Source organism: Drosophila biarmipes, chromosome 3R (genome assembly GCF_025231255.1).
Source record: "Drosophila biarmipes strain raj3 chromosome 3R, RU_DBia_V1.1, whole genome shotgun sequence".
In the NCBI taxonomy this organism is placed as follows: domain Eukaryota; kingdom Metazoa; phylum Arthropoda; class Insecta; order Diptera; family Drosophilidae; genus Drosophila; species Drosophila biarmipes.
Window position 1 is genome coordinate 16,899,985 of NC_066616.1, and position 14,852 is coordinate 16,914,836.

Sequence of the window (14,852 nt, forward strand, 5' to 3'; positions counted from 1 at the left end):
CAGCAAAATCCTTTTAACGGTGTGTTTCTTTCTAAGCACAATGCATGCCAGCAGCATTCACCTTCATCTGCATTCCACAGGGGCGGGGTCAGGGGTCGAAGGAAAATCGGAAAAAACTGGCAAAACCTTGGCTTATCCTTGTGCAGCGATTCGAAGCAATCTGTTTGTGCTTCTGGCGACATTTTTCCTTACAGATTGGCAGGCCATCTGCCGCTTCTCCACTGAAAAAAAAAAACAATCAACCAAGAGGATAGAATTTTACTAAAGAATTTGCGAACGCATTTTTGTTTCCTTTTTATTTAAGAGCGCGAATACTTTAGAAAAACATGCTCTGAAATGACAAAAAAGGGCACTAAATAACACCATAAAAACGCGATTTTCTTAGATTTCCTTCTTCGTTAATCTCCTCCCTAGTAATTGAATAGGAATAGGATTTTTTTTCCTTAAATTTTTTTGATGACTGTAAAACAAGTCCCCCTGTTGCAACAAAGTCGTTTCAGTTTACACCTAGCCAAGTGCCGGAAGAGGTCCATTATTCAAGGGGGCTTTGTAGGCTAGGAAGTCCGGATTGAAACGAATGTGCAAGGAGTGGCAAGTGGCAAGAATGGTCTTATCCTGTGGCAAATTGCCACGTGGAGTGGGTGGAGAGTGAGACTAGTACCACAAAATAAATCAACTTAAAACTGGTACAAAATTTAAGAGCTCCGTCTGATATTACGGCCAAACGGAATTATTAATGGCTCTTGAGAGCAGGCAAAAAAATTCAAGTGAAGGCCAAGAGTCAAGAGCCGGGCATTGAAAAATTCAAAGCCAAATTGTCGCCTCTTCACCTGCCTAATGAGATGTGTGAGGCATTTTTTGGGCTCAGGAGGACTGAAGTTGTCGTGTGGTTTCAGCTCATATATCAAATGGATATTTACCCACTGAATACCGCTTAGCATGGGACCATGTAATTCCATACTGCCCGTTGGCAGGAAACCGTAACAAAAGGCTTCCCTTCGGGTCCTGCCACTATGAACCGCCCCGCGCCATTCATCATCGGAGATGGAGATTCTTTTGTGAGGAGCTTTCAGTGGCGGATGCTGGATGGGTGGGTCCTCCATCAATAAATCGTGCGGCCTGCCGCCTAGTCAATCATAATCTGACACAATAAAGATATTAATCAGAGCCATAAATTTACTTACGGTCTAGACAAGCAGTTTAATGGCCAGCAGCTCGCACAAGGCTCCCTGACGAAGATGAAAACGAAGATGAAGCTGAGCGGAGTTCCCCGGATTTTTTCCCCTTCCCTGCCACTCGAGAACTTTAATAAGTCCGGCGGGGCAGCTCGCATATTGTCCCGGTCATTACGCGCAGACATTTCAGATTACTCTGCCAGTTTATGAGCGACAAACTTTCACTTTTCAAAGCGGCACATTCATTTTTTCGTTCTCAACCCCATTAGAGGGGAAAACAACAGCCACTCAGGGTCCAAGAGTGGCCATATCCACTTCCACGTCCATGTCCATGTTCAGATTTTAAAGCCCGAGAGGCCACACATGCATGCTGTCCGGTCATTCTGTGCGGGTCCTTGTCTGCACCTAACGAGCCAGCAAAGAGCTGGACAAAAGCCGAGCCGAGTTACTTTGAACCCATCACCGGGTTCACTCAGCATCACAAGCGGGCAGGCACTGAAGGAAAATAAGTTAAGGGAGCAGGATATCTTCAAAAACGTACGTAGAACAATTTAAAAAATATATAAGAGGGGGAAATAAAGAAGAACTAGAATGATACCAACGGCCGAAAGTCTTAGTTTAAGTCTTAAGTTCAGACTTTTGGCAACAGTGTGCAAATAAGTAAACAGAATAATATCAGAAATTAAGTACGCGACTAGTTGTACGAATTCAGGACACAAAAGTTACAGGGTAAGTGTTGACACTTTGAAGAAATTTAATGAATTATTTATTTGTAGTTATTATAATTTGTATTAAAGTTAAAATAACTACAATTATGAAAGATGCCAATTGTATTACTTGAATCCTATTTAATTGAAAGTATAGGAATAAATATTAATTGTAAAATGTTGATGGACCCATAGGATGTTCAGGGATCCAAGAGATACTAAGGGATCCATAAGTAATATGATATAAATCAAAGCTTTTTGCAAAAGCTTTTAATTTTTAATACATTAAATTCAAAGATATTTTTATTTTATTTCTTTTTCCCCAGTGCATAAATATAAATTCCACTCTTCTCTTTGGTTTAAAATCCTTTTTCTAAAGTTACATATGCCGAAGCATTAGAATGTTCAGCTGGCGTTCAATTAAAAATTTGCTCAAAAATGCGGTCGGGTGAGCTGAACAACTATTGTGCAAAACAGCTCGAGTATCCTTGTCATGGGCTTCAATTAAAGTTGTGTAAACACGCTCCAAAGGACACTCTTCATGGGCGACTTATGTGTTTATTTATTGTGCCCTGGCCCGGCTTGGCCTGGCCCCACAAGATCCGGGGCGTAGTGTTTCGATGAACCCAATTGATTCTTTTGTTGCCACTGCCTCGGGGGTCAACTCTTGCCCTCCGCCGATGGATGGCAAATAAATACTGTTTTCTGTGTGCTCTGCTGTGTGCTGCGGCTCAGTCGGATTGTCGTGGTGCATAACCGATTTACGCTTTAAATGCTGTGCCATGTCAGGGCAGAAATTTTAATTAAACGAGAGTCGTGGTTATGCTCGGTGTGCATAGTGCCTGTACAGTAATATCCTCAGCAGCTGTCCCACGCCGCAGAACAATGCAGCAAATTAAAATAATAACAAGGGGGCCGAAAACGGCGATGGCAGTTTAAAATTCAAGCGCCAGTCAACAGCTGGCACTGGCAGTTTTTGACAGCGAACTAGAAGCCCCGACCTCTGCGCACAGTTCAACAAACTAAAAGTGTTTGCTTTATGGCCTCCCTGTACTCGATGTACTTGAAGCCCCAGCCCAGTCCCTTAGCCCTTCTGCCAGCCCCAATTCTTTTTGGCCGAGACAAACAAAACAACATTCGCAATCCCCCAAAAGCAGACATCTCAAGATTAGCTGCGCCACAAGTCGAGAGCCAAAAATAACTCGGAATATTCGCTCAATTGCAGTGGCCAAAACAATAAACCGAGCAAAACAGCCTTGACCATGGAGCGTGCAACATGAACCCATCCGAGTCCCAGACTACGGGTCTCTTCTGGATTCGACGCCCTTCCTTGGAGAACTGCACTGGGGAAATGTGGGGAAGTTTTAAATGCTACTTTGTCAGTAATTTTTTTTAACAATTCATCATCACAAAATCCTCCCCGAAATTTGAAAAATATTGTAATATATTCACTAAGGTACATGCCTTTTAGAATGTCTAATATCTAGAAAGTATGTCTAATATCTTATTTCAAGGATTAAATTGATTGATTGACTAAACCTTAGTATCTTCTTCATTTATCTCATTTAAAATATATATTTTTTATATTTTTCTCAGTGCCTTTGTACTTTGTTTTCGTTCGCCAGTGGTTCCACTTCGAATACGAGTACCCGGGGTAATTGTCCTTAAAGCGGCACTAAGAGCCACAGGATTTACTTGGAACTTTCGACGAAACAAAATCAGAATTTAATCGCCCTGCTGGTGGATGTGTGTTGGTCGCCCGGAATCTTGTTTGCATTTTGAAACGTGTCTGAGATAATTTGTTTGGGATTTAACGCCGTCGGAGCTTCAGGAACTCTGAACGGCTTCCTCGGCAGCTGTTTTTCCTGTTGTCGACGTCAGTGGAGCTGAAACTACGATGCCATCGAGTTGGTCAATTGAAATTAAGCCAATTTACATAGATCCCATTAATTGAGGCCACTCGTGCAGGGGAGCAGCAGTGCCATGGACAAGTTTGGTACACTTTCAACTGCTCGCTCCGCTCCAAAGTAAAGTTTATTAATTAGCATTGGCTGGGGAGCGGGTCAATAAGTCCTTGGACTTTCAATGAAAAACACTTCGCTTGTTCGGCAGCCTTCTTGTTCACTTTCCATTGTCGCTCATCCGACAATTTTAGTCACTAATGACTGCATTTTCCATGGACTGCAGCGCATTTAATTTTTTCACTTCGTAATCGAACGTAATTCGATCTAAAATCAGACTAATTCTGTATGCTTCGGGAAATTCGCATTTAAATAATTGATTTTATCAATTATCTCTGCTGACCAACATTGAGCTTGACAATTGTGTATATTTATAGTTTTTAATTGCGAAAAAAAGCGAAAAACACCATTGGATAATGGGTTATTAGCAAATCATATGTGTTTTTTGGCGCATGATAACTGATAATAACATTTTCACGCGTCGAGTATTAAAGCTAATGAAGAGATCATACAAAATTAATTATTCAATTGCTGAGAAGAGAAAATTAATTTGAAATTTATTTTTAACGAGCTTCTAACTCAATTAGGTGCAATTCAAAGAGGAAACACATAAACTAAGTACAAACTACGTCAAAATAAATTGTTTTTAGGCTGTCGCTCACACAACATTTTCATCACAATTCTAAGAAGCAAGTTGGGCTTACCATTAAGGCGGGGCATTTCCCTGAATTCAACAGCCAAAAGCAAAGCTGTTTTGAATGACAAACAACCCTGAGCACTTTCCTGTCCACCAACACAATAGTCGTACCAGTAAATAGGCCTTAAAAGCATGTCAGTTCGGAGAAAAACCAGGTTTTTGACATCTTATAGAAATAATTTCTGGCTACTTTAATTGCTTAACTTAACATGTTTGCCAAAAGTGTGGCAATCATTTTTCCGCCATAATATTCCACTTTTTGCTTTATGTTTTGCTTTCAATTTCCGTGAAAAACATGACGAAGAAAAATTTGAAACTTTTATGTCAGATAAGCACGCAAACTTTACAAGTAAGAATTTATAAAAAGTTTATAAAATATTTCCACTAAAAGTGGATAGGAGATTCCTGAAACTGTTCACATTAAAAAAATATTTTTTATTGCTTTCTTGCTGTCACCCTTATATACATTTTTCAACTAAAAATGCTTAAAAGTTTCCTGAAACTTTTTATATAAATATAATTTTTTATTGATTCATTTCCGGTTACTTTTATAAAACGAAATTTTTTCACAAATTTTACTTTATATAAAATATAAAATTCAACCATTAGATAAAATCAAATATGGAGGACGAACGCTTTCTTCGTTTAGCCACATCATTTATTGTGTAGTTCGAGAACTGACTGTTTTTACAAGCGCAATCTCAACTTTTCGATCCCTTTCGATTCTAACGATTGCGAGTCACGTTCAATCGAAACTGAGAATGAATAAATTACATTCCCTTTTTATACCAAAGCATTATCTTATAATGTTTCCATTTCACTGCCAACTCGGTTAGCGAATGCTTAAAATTCCGACATCTGCTGGCGAAATGAATTCAATTAGGTTGATATCTGGCGAATGCGAATTAAATGGCAAACAATTGTGGACGCGAAGTGGAGAAGCCATTCCAGTTGTTTCGAAAAGGGGCTAGAACGGATGGCTAAAAAAAATGTTAGAAGGATGTAGATGTGGACGACTGTGTCCGCAGTTCGTGGGACATGTTGCCAACATCCGTTCCACAACAAATCACACAAAGAAATCGAGCAGCAGTTGGCATGCCGCCCATGAAAGGGGGCTCGGTTCGGCACATGGCAGTCGGAAATGAGTTTCGGGAGGGGGGCCCAAGTAGGAGGAGGTCCTTGGAGGAACGTCTGGCACGTAGCTTACGGTCTGCTGAAGCAACACGCGTACACATGGCAATCCAACGGCAATCGTTACGGGGACTCCTGCTTTCGGACCCCCAACTGCTCGACATTGATGCGATGTCTGCGGCTTTAACCGACATTAAATTGCTGATTCCTGGCAAGTCGGCTCCTGCTCCTCCGCATGTGGTCGCCCGCGCTTTGCATTGAGTCTCCGGTCGAGGCCTAATTGAAATGGTTTACTGACACATTGATGCCAATGGATTCCGGTTCAGTTAACCCTCCAAAACTTGGCTGTCGGCAATTAAATGCCAGTATGTTGGGGCATCTTTTGAACCGCATTTAGCAGAGCAAAAGCAAAATGAATTTTTTGAACAGAAACATACAGAGGAGCCCTACAATTTAATATCATTCGAATTCGCCTAAAATGTAATTAAAGGCGTCTCAAGGTGTGCAACACTATATATTGATTGCGACCATCTTGTTCTAACTATATTCAATTCTTCTAAATGTATTTTGAGGTGTCTAAAAGTATGCAACAATATATTTCGCTTGCAGAAGAACAATAAAATTGTTTAAAAACACAAATATCTTGTACTCACTATATTAAATTTAAAAAAATTTAATTTAAGAAATCTTATGGTATACAACAATCCACTTTAATCATCCCTATTACTTACTTGAGTCACCAAATGGAATCTAGGTTGAAGTTCGATGTTCTTCAGACTAATTCATGTTCAAATTAGACGAAACACCCAAATGACGGCGACGAAAGATCTGCAGACGAAGGAGGCTCATTTATTATGTTGACGGGAAAATCAGCAGCCAAGTGCAATGCAGCAGAAGCCGAGCAAACAAAGCAGCCAAACATGGCGTACAAATGAGCTGCAAAGTCTTATCAAATTTGTCACGAACTTTTTGGACACAAATCTGGATGGTTGGGTGACTGACTGACTGGCAAGACAAGGAGCCATAATATTTGAAGTGATTTCTACTGCTGACACAGCAGCAGCAGCCAAATATGCAAACTAGCCGAGCGCCAAGAAGCTAAGGTTACCATACATCAAGTGACCTTTCGCCAGGACACGCCTTGTCCACGTCCAGAGACTGGAGTCCTGTGTCCGGAGTCCTGGCAGTGACTTGTAGCCTTGGGTATGCGTGCGAGTACCCGTCTGCAGGACAAGCCACAAATCAAGTGCAAGCAGCGCAAAAACGCCAGCAGACGAACGAACATCGGTCAAGGCCCATAAATAGCACGCCCACATTTAAAACACTCAATGCATAAATCAATGCTAAGTAAACAAAGGGGCGGGTCAGCTTTCAGGTGTCCTACATGAGATTTTTTACAAGAAGAGGTCGTCAAAAAAGCTGAATAATAAAGTCGGACTGTCGAGTTATTTATTATGGTAGAAATAAATTCCATAATTTAAATTAAATTTACCATAAAACAAAGGAACATTTACTATTTATTTATGAAGAGTTCCACAAAAATCAGAATGGGTTTTAAATCCCTTATAATGACGCCAAAAATTATGCTACGAAATATTTTACATCTAAAGCATAGTGCCTTATGCTTTGACCAACTGTAACTATAATAAAGTATAATCTTTTTATACTTTCGCAAAAAATATTGAAAAAAGCCGAGTGCCCCAAAGCGCTCTACACTTTTTGTTTCTCTTATTATTATGTAATATTTGCCGAAGACAGGCAGGGAAATAAATGAAAAACGCCTCCAGACCGAACAGGGCGCATTAAAAATATAAATTTTGCGCAAGCAACAGAAAGGAGCTGAAATAAAATGAAAACAGCAATAAGTCAGCAGTAAATCAATTGAAGAAACATTTAAACGCAATTCCTGCCTGATTTATGCGAAAGAGAAATGACTGCCCGTTACTTGGCACCAGCCGGTACATTTTCAGGGTATATAATTGCCAATTGATAGAGTTTTTTGAGTCAGCAAACATCCTCTTGGCCCACGCCATCAGACAAATCGATTCGACCATCGACTTGCCAGTCAATCGGTATTGAACCCTATTTGCAAACCTGTCGACCATCATGCAATCATTTTATACAGCAGATATCTAGGCAATAAATTATATTTTAATTTTTCAAAAATCTCTTTTGTTTGAAAAATTGTTTGACATTTAATTTAAAGTGCCTAAAGGTATGCAAGAATACATTTTAAACTCTTAAGAACAGTGAACTCATTAAGAAAAAAAGGAATTCACTGCCTACTTTAAGACACCTTAAATGTAATTTAAAAGTGTTTTTAGAATCCATACACGCTTATTAAATGTTTTACTTAAAGCTATCAAACATTAAAAAAGTGATTGTATTTAATCAAGCACCAAGTACTCTTTAAGCCGAGTGTGTTCTAAGTGCCGCGATGCACATTCAGTGAGCTGTTGCTGCAGGTGGCAAGAAAGAAAGCCACTAACTTAATTGCAAGTTTCACAGAGCCCCTGGAGGAAAAGGTGAGCACGGCCACAACTTTAGTTGCTGCGTCTTTGGGTTGCAACTTTGCGCAATTTAGTGGCAGTGGTTGTGGCATGTGGCGCTCAGCTTAAGAAAGTGTGTACATTTAACCGGGTAATAAAAATCCGTCAACTTGAAATAATAATTTTGTTAGTTTGCGCAAAGCAATAATATTTTGAGTAAGAAATAAGCTTACAAATTATTGTTTTTCTTGTTTAAAAGAAACAATTTTAAATATAATTTCTTAAAGTTTAGTGTAGGGTAATGGTTTTATAATAACGACTTATACATTTAAATATAGTGATAAACAACGTTAAGTTATCATCCTGTTTTTTTCACAGTCCTTTAGGTTTTTAACGAAGGATTTTTTAAGAAAATGATACCATTTACCATTAAAGCCTTTCTTTTACTAAAAAAGGGTTAATTGATTGGTTTGTTCCGTTCACCATGACTGAGGTCCATCATGAGGCTTTAGCGGGAAACTTTGGGAAACTGCATCGAGGGAGAAATTTGCCACCCGGCCAGAAAACACACTGCAATGGCAAACAATACATCATTTGCGCCCTGCACAATGCATAAATTAAGCAGCTAAGTAAGCGTAACGAGACAGCTCCTCGCCGCCATCCTTCAGCGTCCTTGTTCCTGCGGATGAAAGCCACAACCTCATCCTTACTCTCGGGCGAGACAATGTTGACGCGAAACTCGCTCTGATGAATGTCACAGCGCTGCAAATGCGTCTGGAATTTTGAGAACCTGTCAGTACAGTCAAGAAGTTTAGTGCCTCCTTACCATAATAAATAATATACAAAATCTATACATATTAAGAATAAATTATATACAAATATAACAAAATATATTTGTAGTTTCAAATTTCTTGAAGGCATTCTATAAAGTTGAGCAACTTGTATACCTCTTTATTTCGCAGCATTTTGTTAGTACCAACTTGAAAATATTTTTGAAATTAAAAACCAAAAATAAGATACTATACCTAATTTTCACCGTGTAGCGTGTATTTGTAAATTTATTGCTCCCTCACTGTAATGTGCAGGTAACTTCATATACAAGCGCGTTAATAGTCATTAGAACCGTCACCTGACGGATATCTGGTACTGGAAAAACAATCCGTATATTTAATTGAAAAATCGTATGGATACAAAAGTTTTTTGCTGACTATGCGGCATAAAACATAAATAAAAACTTATAAATTAATTAAATTAATGTATGGGGAATTTGCTAGACCTAATTATTTATTGCCTGAAATTCAAGATTCTATTCCTTAGAGAATACTGATTATTGCTTTCTCTGCTCTTGATTATATAATTCATATGTTCACGATGCAAATCTATTTAATCAGTAGGCAACACGATTCGTAAATTAGTTGCGTAAGAGGTTTTCATGCTGAAGGTTTAAAATAAAAAATGTCTCTCTCTTTAAAATGTATCGCTACGATTCTCATCTTAGCTATCGCGAAATTGTCGAGGTGTGATATTCCAGAATGCAAATACGAAGAAACTATTGATATTTCGGACTACAACAAATTTAACGATACCTTTGTAAATGAAGATTTGGAAATCCCCGCTAACCTAACTGGGGAGTACCATTTTCGGGTGCTTCAGGATGGAACCAAAGAGTGGGTTAGCAAACACTTAAGGGCCTGTATCTGCAAAGTGAGGCCCTGCATCCGGATCTGCTGTGCCCGCAAGAATGTGTTGCCCAACGGGGAGTGTAATGACGGTCTACAGAAGGAGATTTCCCTAAGAATCTTGAACCTTACATTTGATGATATCATAACGTTGGATCCCAATATTACGGAGCTTAGGAAGATGCCGCAGTACAATCATACTAAGCTGATCGTGTTAAGGGAATACTTTCAACCCTGCGACGAACTTATTGGTTTGAAGACAGATGAATACACTATGTTAAAGGTTGGATTACAATGTGCCATCTGCTTCTCTGCTTTATTCAAATCTTTATAGGATGGATCCATACTGCTCCACTCCACCGCCGAGATCTTAAGCAACGACCAATACTGCCTGTTTCCCCATACTTACTCGGACTTTCCGAAGATCTTATGGTTTGTTAACCGAATGTGTGCAACAAGATACGTACCGGGTACATTTGATAGTAAGGATAATAATAGATTTAAAATGTATCGGTACATTATATTATATTTTATATTATTCCATTGCTTGAACAATTTTAGTTACGATTATATCGCTAATATGCCTCATCCTGACCATAACAGTGTATCTGTATGTTAAGAAGCTCCGAAACTTACTTGGAAAGTGTCTTATATCCTGTCTATTCTGTATGACAATGGATTACCTCATCTGGACTCTGAATCATTTAAGTTTGTTATACAGCATATGCACTCTAGTAGGTTAGTGCCTTAATTTTACAATTAACATTTTTTTAATATTTATCCCCATTAGGTTACTCTAAATACTTCTTCTCGATGGCATCCTATCTCTGGTCAGCAGTCATTAGCTATTATTTAAGGAAACTTTTCACTTCCCTCAATCGCCACGAGCCTCGTAACGCATTCAAAAAGTACAGCGCATTTGTTTGGGGCACGGCTGCTGTTCCCACAGGAATAATTTATTTAATGAATCAAATTTCGGGTGACGATCCCCAAAAAAGGTTCATAGCGCCCTTTGTTGGTGTTATTCGATGCACAATACAAGGTGGTATTAAATTGAAATGGTTTCAAAAAAGGTAGAACTATTTAAGATTAAATCACTTTGTTCCATCTATAGATTGGGGCTCGTCTAACTGGATATTTTTTAATGTCCCGATTTTGATCTTGACCACCTTCAGTTCTATCATGTTCGTCCTGACGGCCATTCACATTTGGAAAGTAAAGAGGGAGGTCAAAAGGTTCGCCCAACAGAACGAGCGTTCAAGGCCCTCACTGGACATCGATATTCAGACGTAAGAGCTGGTCTTTCAAGAGCTAAAGCGTATCTAATATTCCCATCCCAGTTACCTGCAGTTTCTTCGGCTTTTTGTCATTATGGGCGTATTTTGGATTCTGGACAAAATTATGGGTATGGTGGAGGACTTCCATTACTTGCTGGGAACCATATACTTAGATATACCCGTTTACCTTAACTCCGGCTTTGGTATAATCATATTTGTGATTCTTATTCTGAAGGGCAGCACACTTGAACTGCTAATGAATAGGTAAGTTCCCTTTGGTCACTGTCTTTATGCCCAAGTAACCCTTTTGCTGTCCAAACAGAGTTCGAGGAGGCAGGAAAAAGCCGGTTCAAAGGACTGCAATGAGGCGGCGTACGCAGCGTTGAAAAAATATATACATTTAAAATTATAATTGCCAAGAACCAAATCAAATTTAAAGCTAAATTTCACAAGAAATGTATTTATGTTTGCCAGGCTTGAATTTCCAATGGTCAATTACATTTCCTGTAACAAGTCCCCGCAGCGGAAAAGCTTGGCTCGTTGTGGTAGGTCATAATTCTTCTTAAATTCAGCTGCACAAACATCCTGCCCCCATAAATTTAATACCCGAAATCTATGCCAACGCCATTTGTCTTATCGCTATCTAAGCAAGTGCTAGCCTGCGACTTTGGCAGCCACTCAATTTGCATAATTTTGTGTTAATTGAAAAAGTTTTGTTGGTGGCCAACGAATTTATTGCCCGGCAGCTGGGGCGGCAAACTGCTTAAAATAAGACCTGCGAGTGATGTGATTAATAATGTAATTAAAACGCCCGAGGGGGTACTTTGGCCAGGATCTAGTCGAGGGCCGATGGGCGATGGGCCATTTAGGCTGAAAACATGGCCAAAATGACAGCCTAGGAGACGTGCGAGCATTCGACGAACACGCGCAGAGTTATGCTGTTGACTTTGGTTACAAATCCACTGCACAGAAAAATATAATGCAACTAAAAATATAAATAAAATGTAAAATCAAATATATAAAAGCATTTACTTTGTTTAAATTATTTTCCTATAATAACAGAAACTGTTTAAATCTTATACAAATTTATATTTTGTTTATTGTTATATAAAGTCTTATGATTTTTTTTCAGTGTGATCCTAGTCGTCAGTTGGTGGGCACGTGTTAGGCGGTGGAATGGGTATTCTTGGGGGTTTGGGCCATGTCATACTGTGGTTTTATATTTCATGACACAAAAAGCCAAAAAACAAAAGCAACAACAAAGGCGGCAGCAAATTGCTTACACTTACACTTTTTGGGGCCGCACATTTTATTTAATTTGATGATTTCATTAAACAAATTGCCCGGCGACAAGTTCCTTTCCCCTTCTTAGTTTTAACTCGAATGGCTAAGAGTGCGTGGGCGGGCGGGTTAAGGCCATTACAAATAGTGTTGCCTATGTTTGGGCGTCGACAAAAGCCATGTGAATGAATGTTATCTTTATTTGTTACGCAACACTTTGAATTTAATTTTATATTTTTCTTATTTCTTAGCATATCTTTAATTAAAAAAAAAACTTAAAGTTAAAAAATCATAAGCTTCATTTAAAAATAAAGTGTTTTCTTTTATTTCCAACCATTTTTAATATTTTAGAATGAACAAATTTTTAAAATTTAAATTAACATAAAAATATTATTAAAATGTGTATAGTAATTTATGAGATTTATATTAAATTTAACAACTCAAAACAATTAACTGTATATACCTTATAAAGTATTATAGCTATCTCCTAAAATAAAAAGTAAAATGTATTTTTAAATCATTATGTAATAGCCAGGGACCGCATCATTAAAATTTTTATTTTAAAAGTGAATAGTTTATCATTACATTTGATCCGAAAAAAAAACTCAAAAATAATCATTATTTTAAAAAATTAAAGTACCCAATTAAATTATAGAATATATACCAACAAATAAATTAAATAATTTTCTGAAACTAAGCACAAAATGGCCAAAGTGCCAGCACCGAAATTGGGCCTGCTTGAATCCAGGGAGAGGCTGGAGCAGAAATAATTAAAATTGGCCTAGCCAAATGTCGGACCAGCGTAATGGGAGGCACTATCCTGCGAGGGGGAGGCACTGATTGCAGCCATCGAATGACCTTCATCTTCATCAATTCGAAGCCTTTTCGCGCATACAAAAAAGGAGTCTCGTCCTTGAGTTTCACTAATTCAGACCGCCGCTGTGTCTCCTGGCATTTTGGCTTCACAAGTAATCTGCTTTAATGCTTTCCATTATCGTTCGCTGCGGTTTTCGTCCTTTTTCGCCCATCTGTGAGTGTTTGTCTTTGTTTGCCTGTGTGGCGGTGCTTTGGTGTGCGAGTGTGTGTTGGTGTGTGGGTGCTAGGGGGTGTTGTTGTGTTTAGAAAGTCGGCTATGTGTTGTTTGCTTTGCTGTTCCGTTTCCGTTTCGCCGACACATGAAAATTACAACACGCGACTTGCCATTTCAGACAGTAAATTTTTCGGCCACCTGTGTGAGTGCCTCTGTTTTACTTGTGTAGGTGTGTGTGTGGGTGTTTGTTTCGCTGTCTCCCTGTGCTGGTGTGTGTGCCCGAGGGCGTTACATTTTGCGGTGTTCTCTGCTTGAGTTGGGCATACACTTAAACAAATCTGTTATCTAAACACATTTAAAATCAATTTGATATAAAAACATGTAGGATGGCATCATCAACATATCCCATCCTAAATTTAGAAAAATATCAGGTTTGCACCAAAAAACAAAGGACCTCGTTTTACACCCAAAAATAATCAGTATTTTCGGCGAAACAAAAAAAATAATGGTCCAATTATGGAATGCCATACCTTGTTGAACTCGTAATAAAATTTCGAATCATTTGATATTCACGCCTAAAAATGTTATTTTTGATTAAATTTTGCGAAAAAAAGACGACCCTACCCCTTGTAAAAAAGTCAAAAATTTGCAAAATTTTTGTCATTTCTGGAATCGGCCAAAAAATTATTGAGATCAATAGTCTAGCTTGTACGCTGTTTAAAATAGGTTTCCGACCATTTTTGACCAAGTTACATCAAAAAAGATTAGCGAAAAATTTTATATTTTCGACAAATGCTAAGGACTTTATTTTCTACCTAAAAAAATCAGTATTTTGGACGAAACAAGAAAAGTATTGGTCCAAAAATGGAGTGCAATACCTTTTTGAACGTGTAATAAAATTCCCGATCATTTGGCATTCACACACACACATTTATTTTTGATCAAATTTTGCGGAAAAAAAAGACGATGCTACCCCTTGCAGAAAAAGTTAAAATTTGCGAAAATTTTTAGTTTCTGGAATAGCCCAGAAAATGATTGAGATCAATTGTCTAGCTCGTTAGCTGTCCAAAACAGTGCGTCAATTAGGTTTCAGACCAGTTTTTACCAAGTTACACCAAAAAACGTGGAAGAAAAATGTCAGATTTAGGCCTTAAAACAAAAATCTTCATTTTCCGCCCAAAAAAGCAGTATTTTGGTCGATTCAAGAAAAGTAATGGTGCAAAAATGGAATGTCATACCTTGCTGAACTCGTAATACAATTTCCGATCAATTGACATTCACAGCTCAAAAATTTTATTTTTGACCTATTTTCGCAAAAAAAGACGATGCTGCCCCTTGTAAAAATGTCAAAAATTTGCGAAATTTTGTAGTTTCTAAAATCAGCCAGAAAATTACCAAGATCTATTGACTAGCTCGTTAGCTGTC

At 38.4% G+C, this 14,852-nt stretch overlaps 1 protein-coding gene across 1 annotated transcript; it reads left to right on the forward strand.

Moving 5' to 3' along the window:
- Positions 1 to 9,615: 9,615 nt before the first annotated feature.
- On the forward strand, positions 9,616 to 11,384 carry LOC108031037 (probable G-protein coupled receptor Mth-like 12). The gene is made up of 6 exons (XM_017104238.2): positions 9,616 to 10,122; positions 10,174 to 10,321; positions 10,401 to 10,577; positions 10,630 to 10,881; positions 10,954 to 11,128; positions 11,180 to 11,384. Exons 1-6 carry the CDS (start codon positions 9,616 to 9,618, stop codon positions 11,382 to 11,384), a joined length of 1,464 nt encoding a protein of 487 aa, XP_016959727.2.
- Positions 11,385 to 14,852: the final 3,468 nt, after the last annotated feature.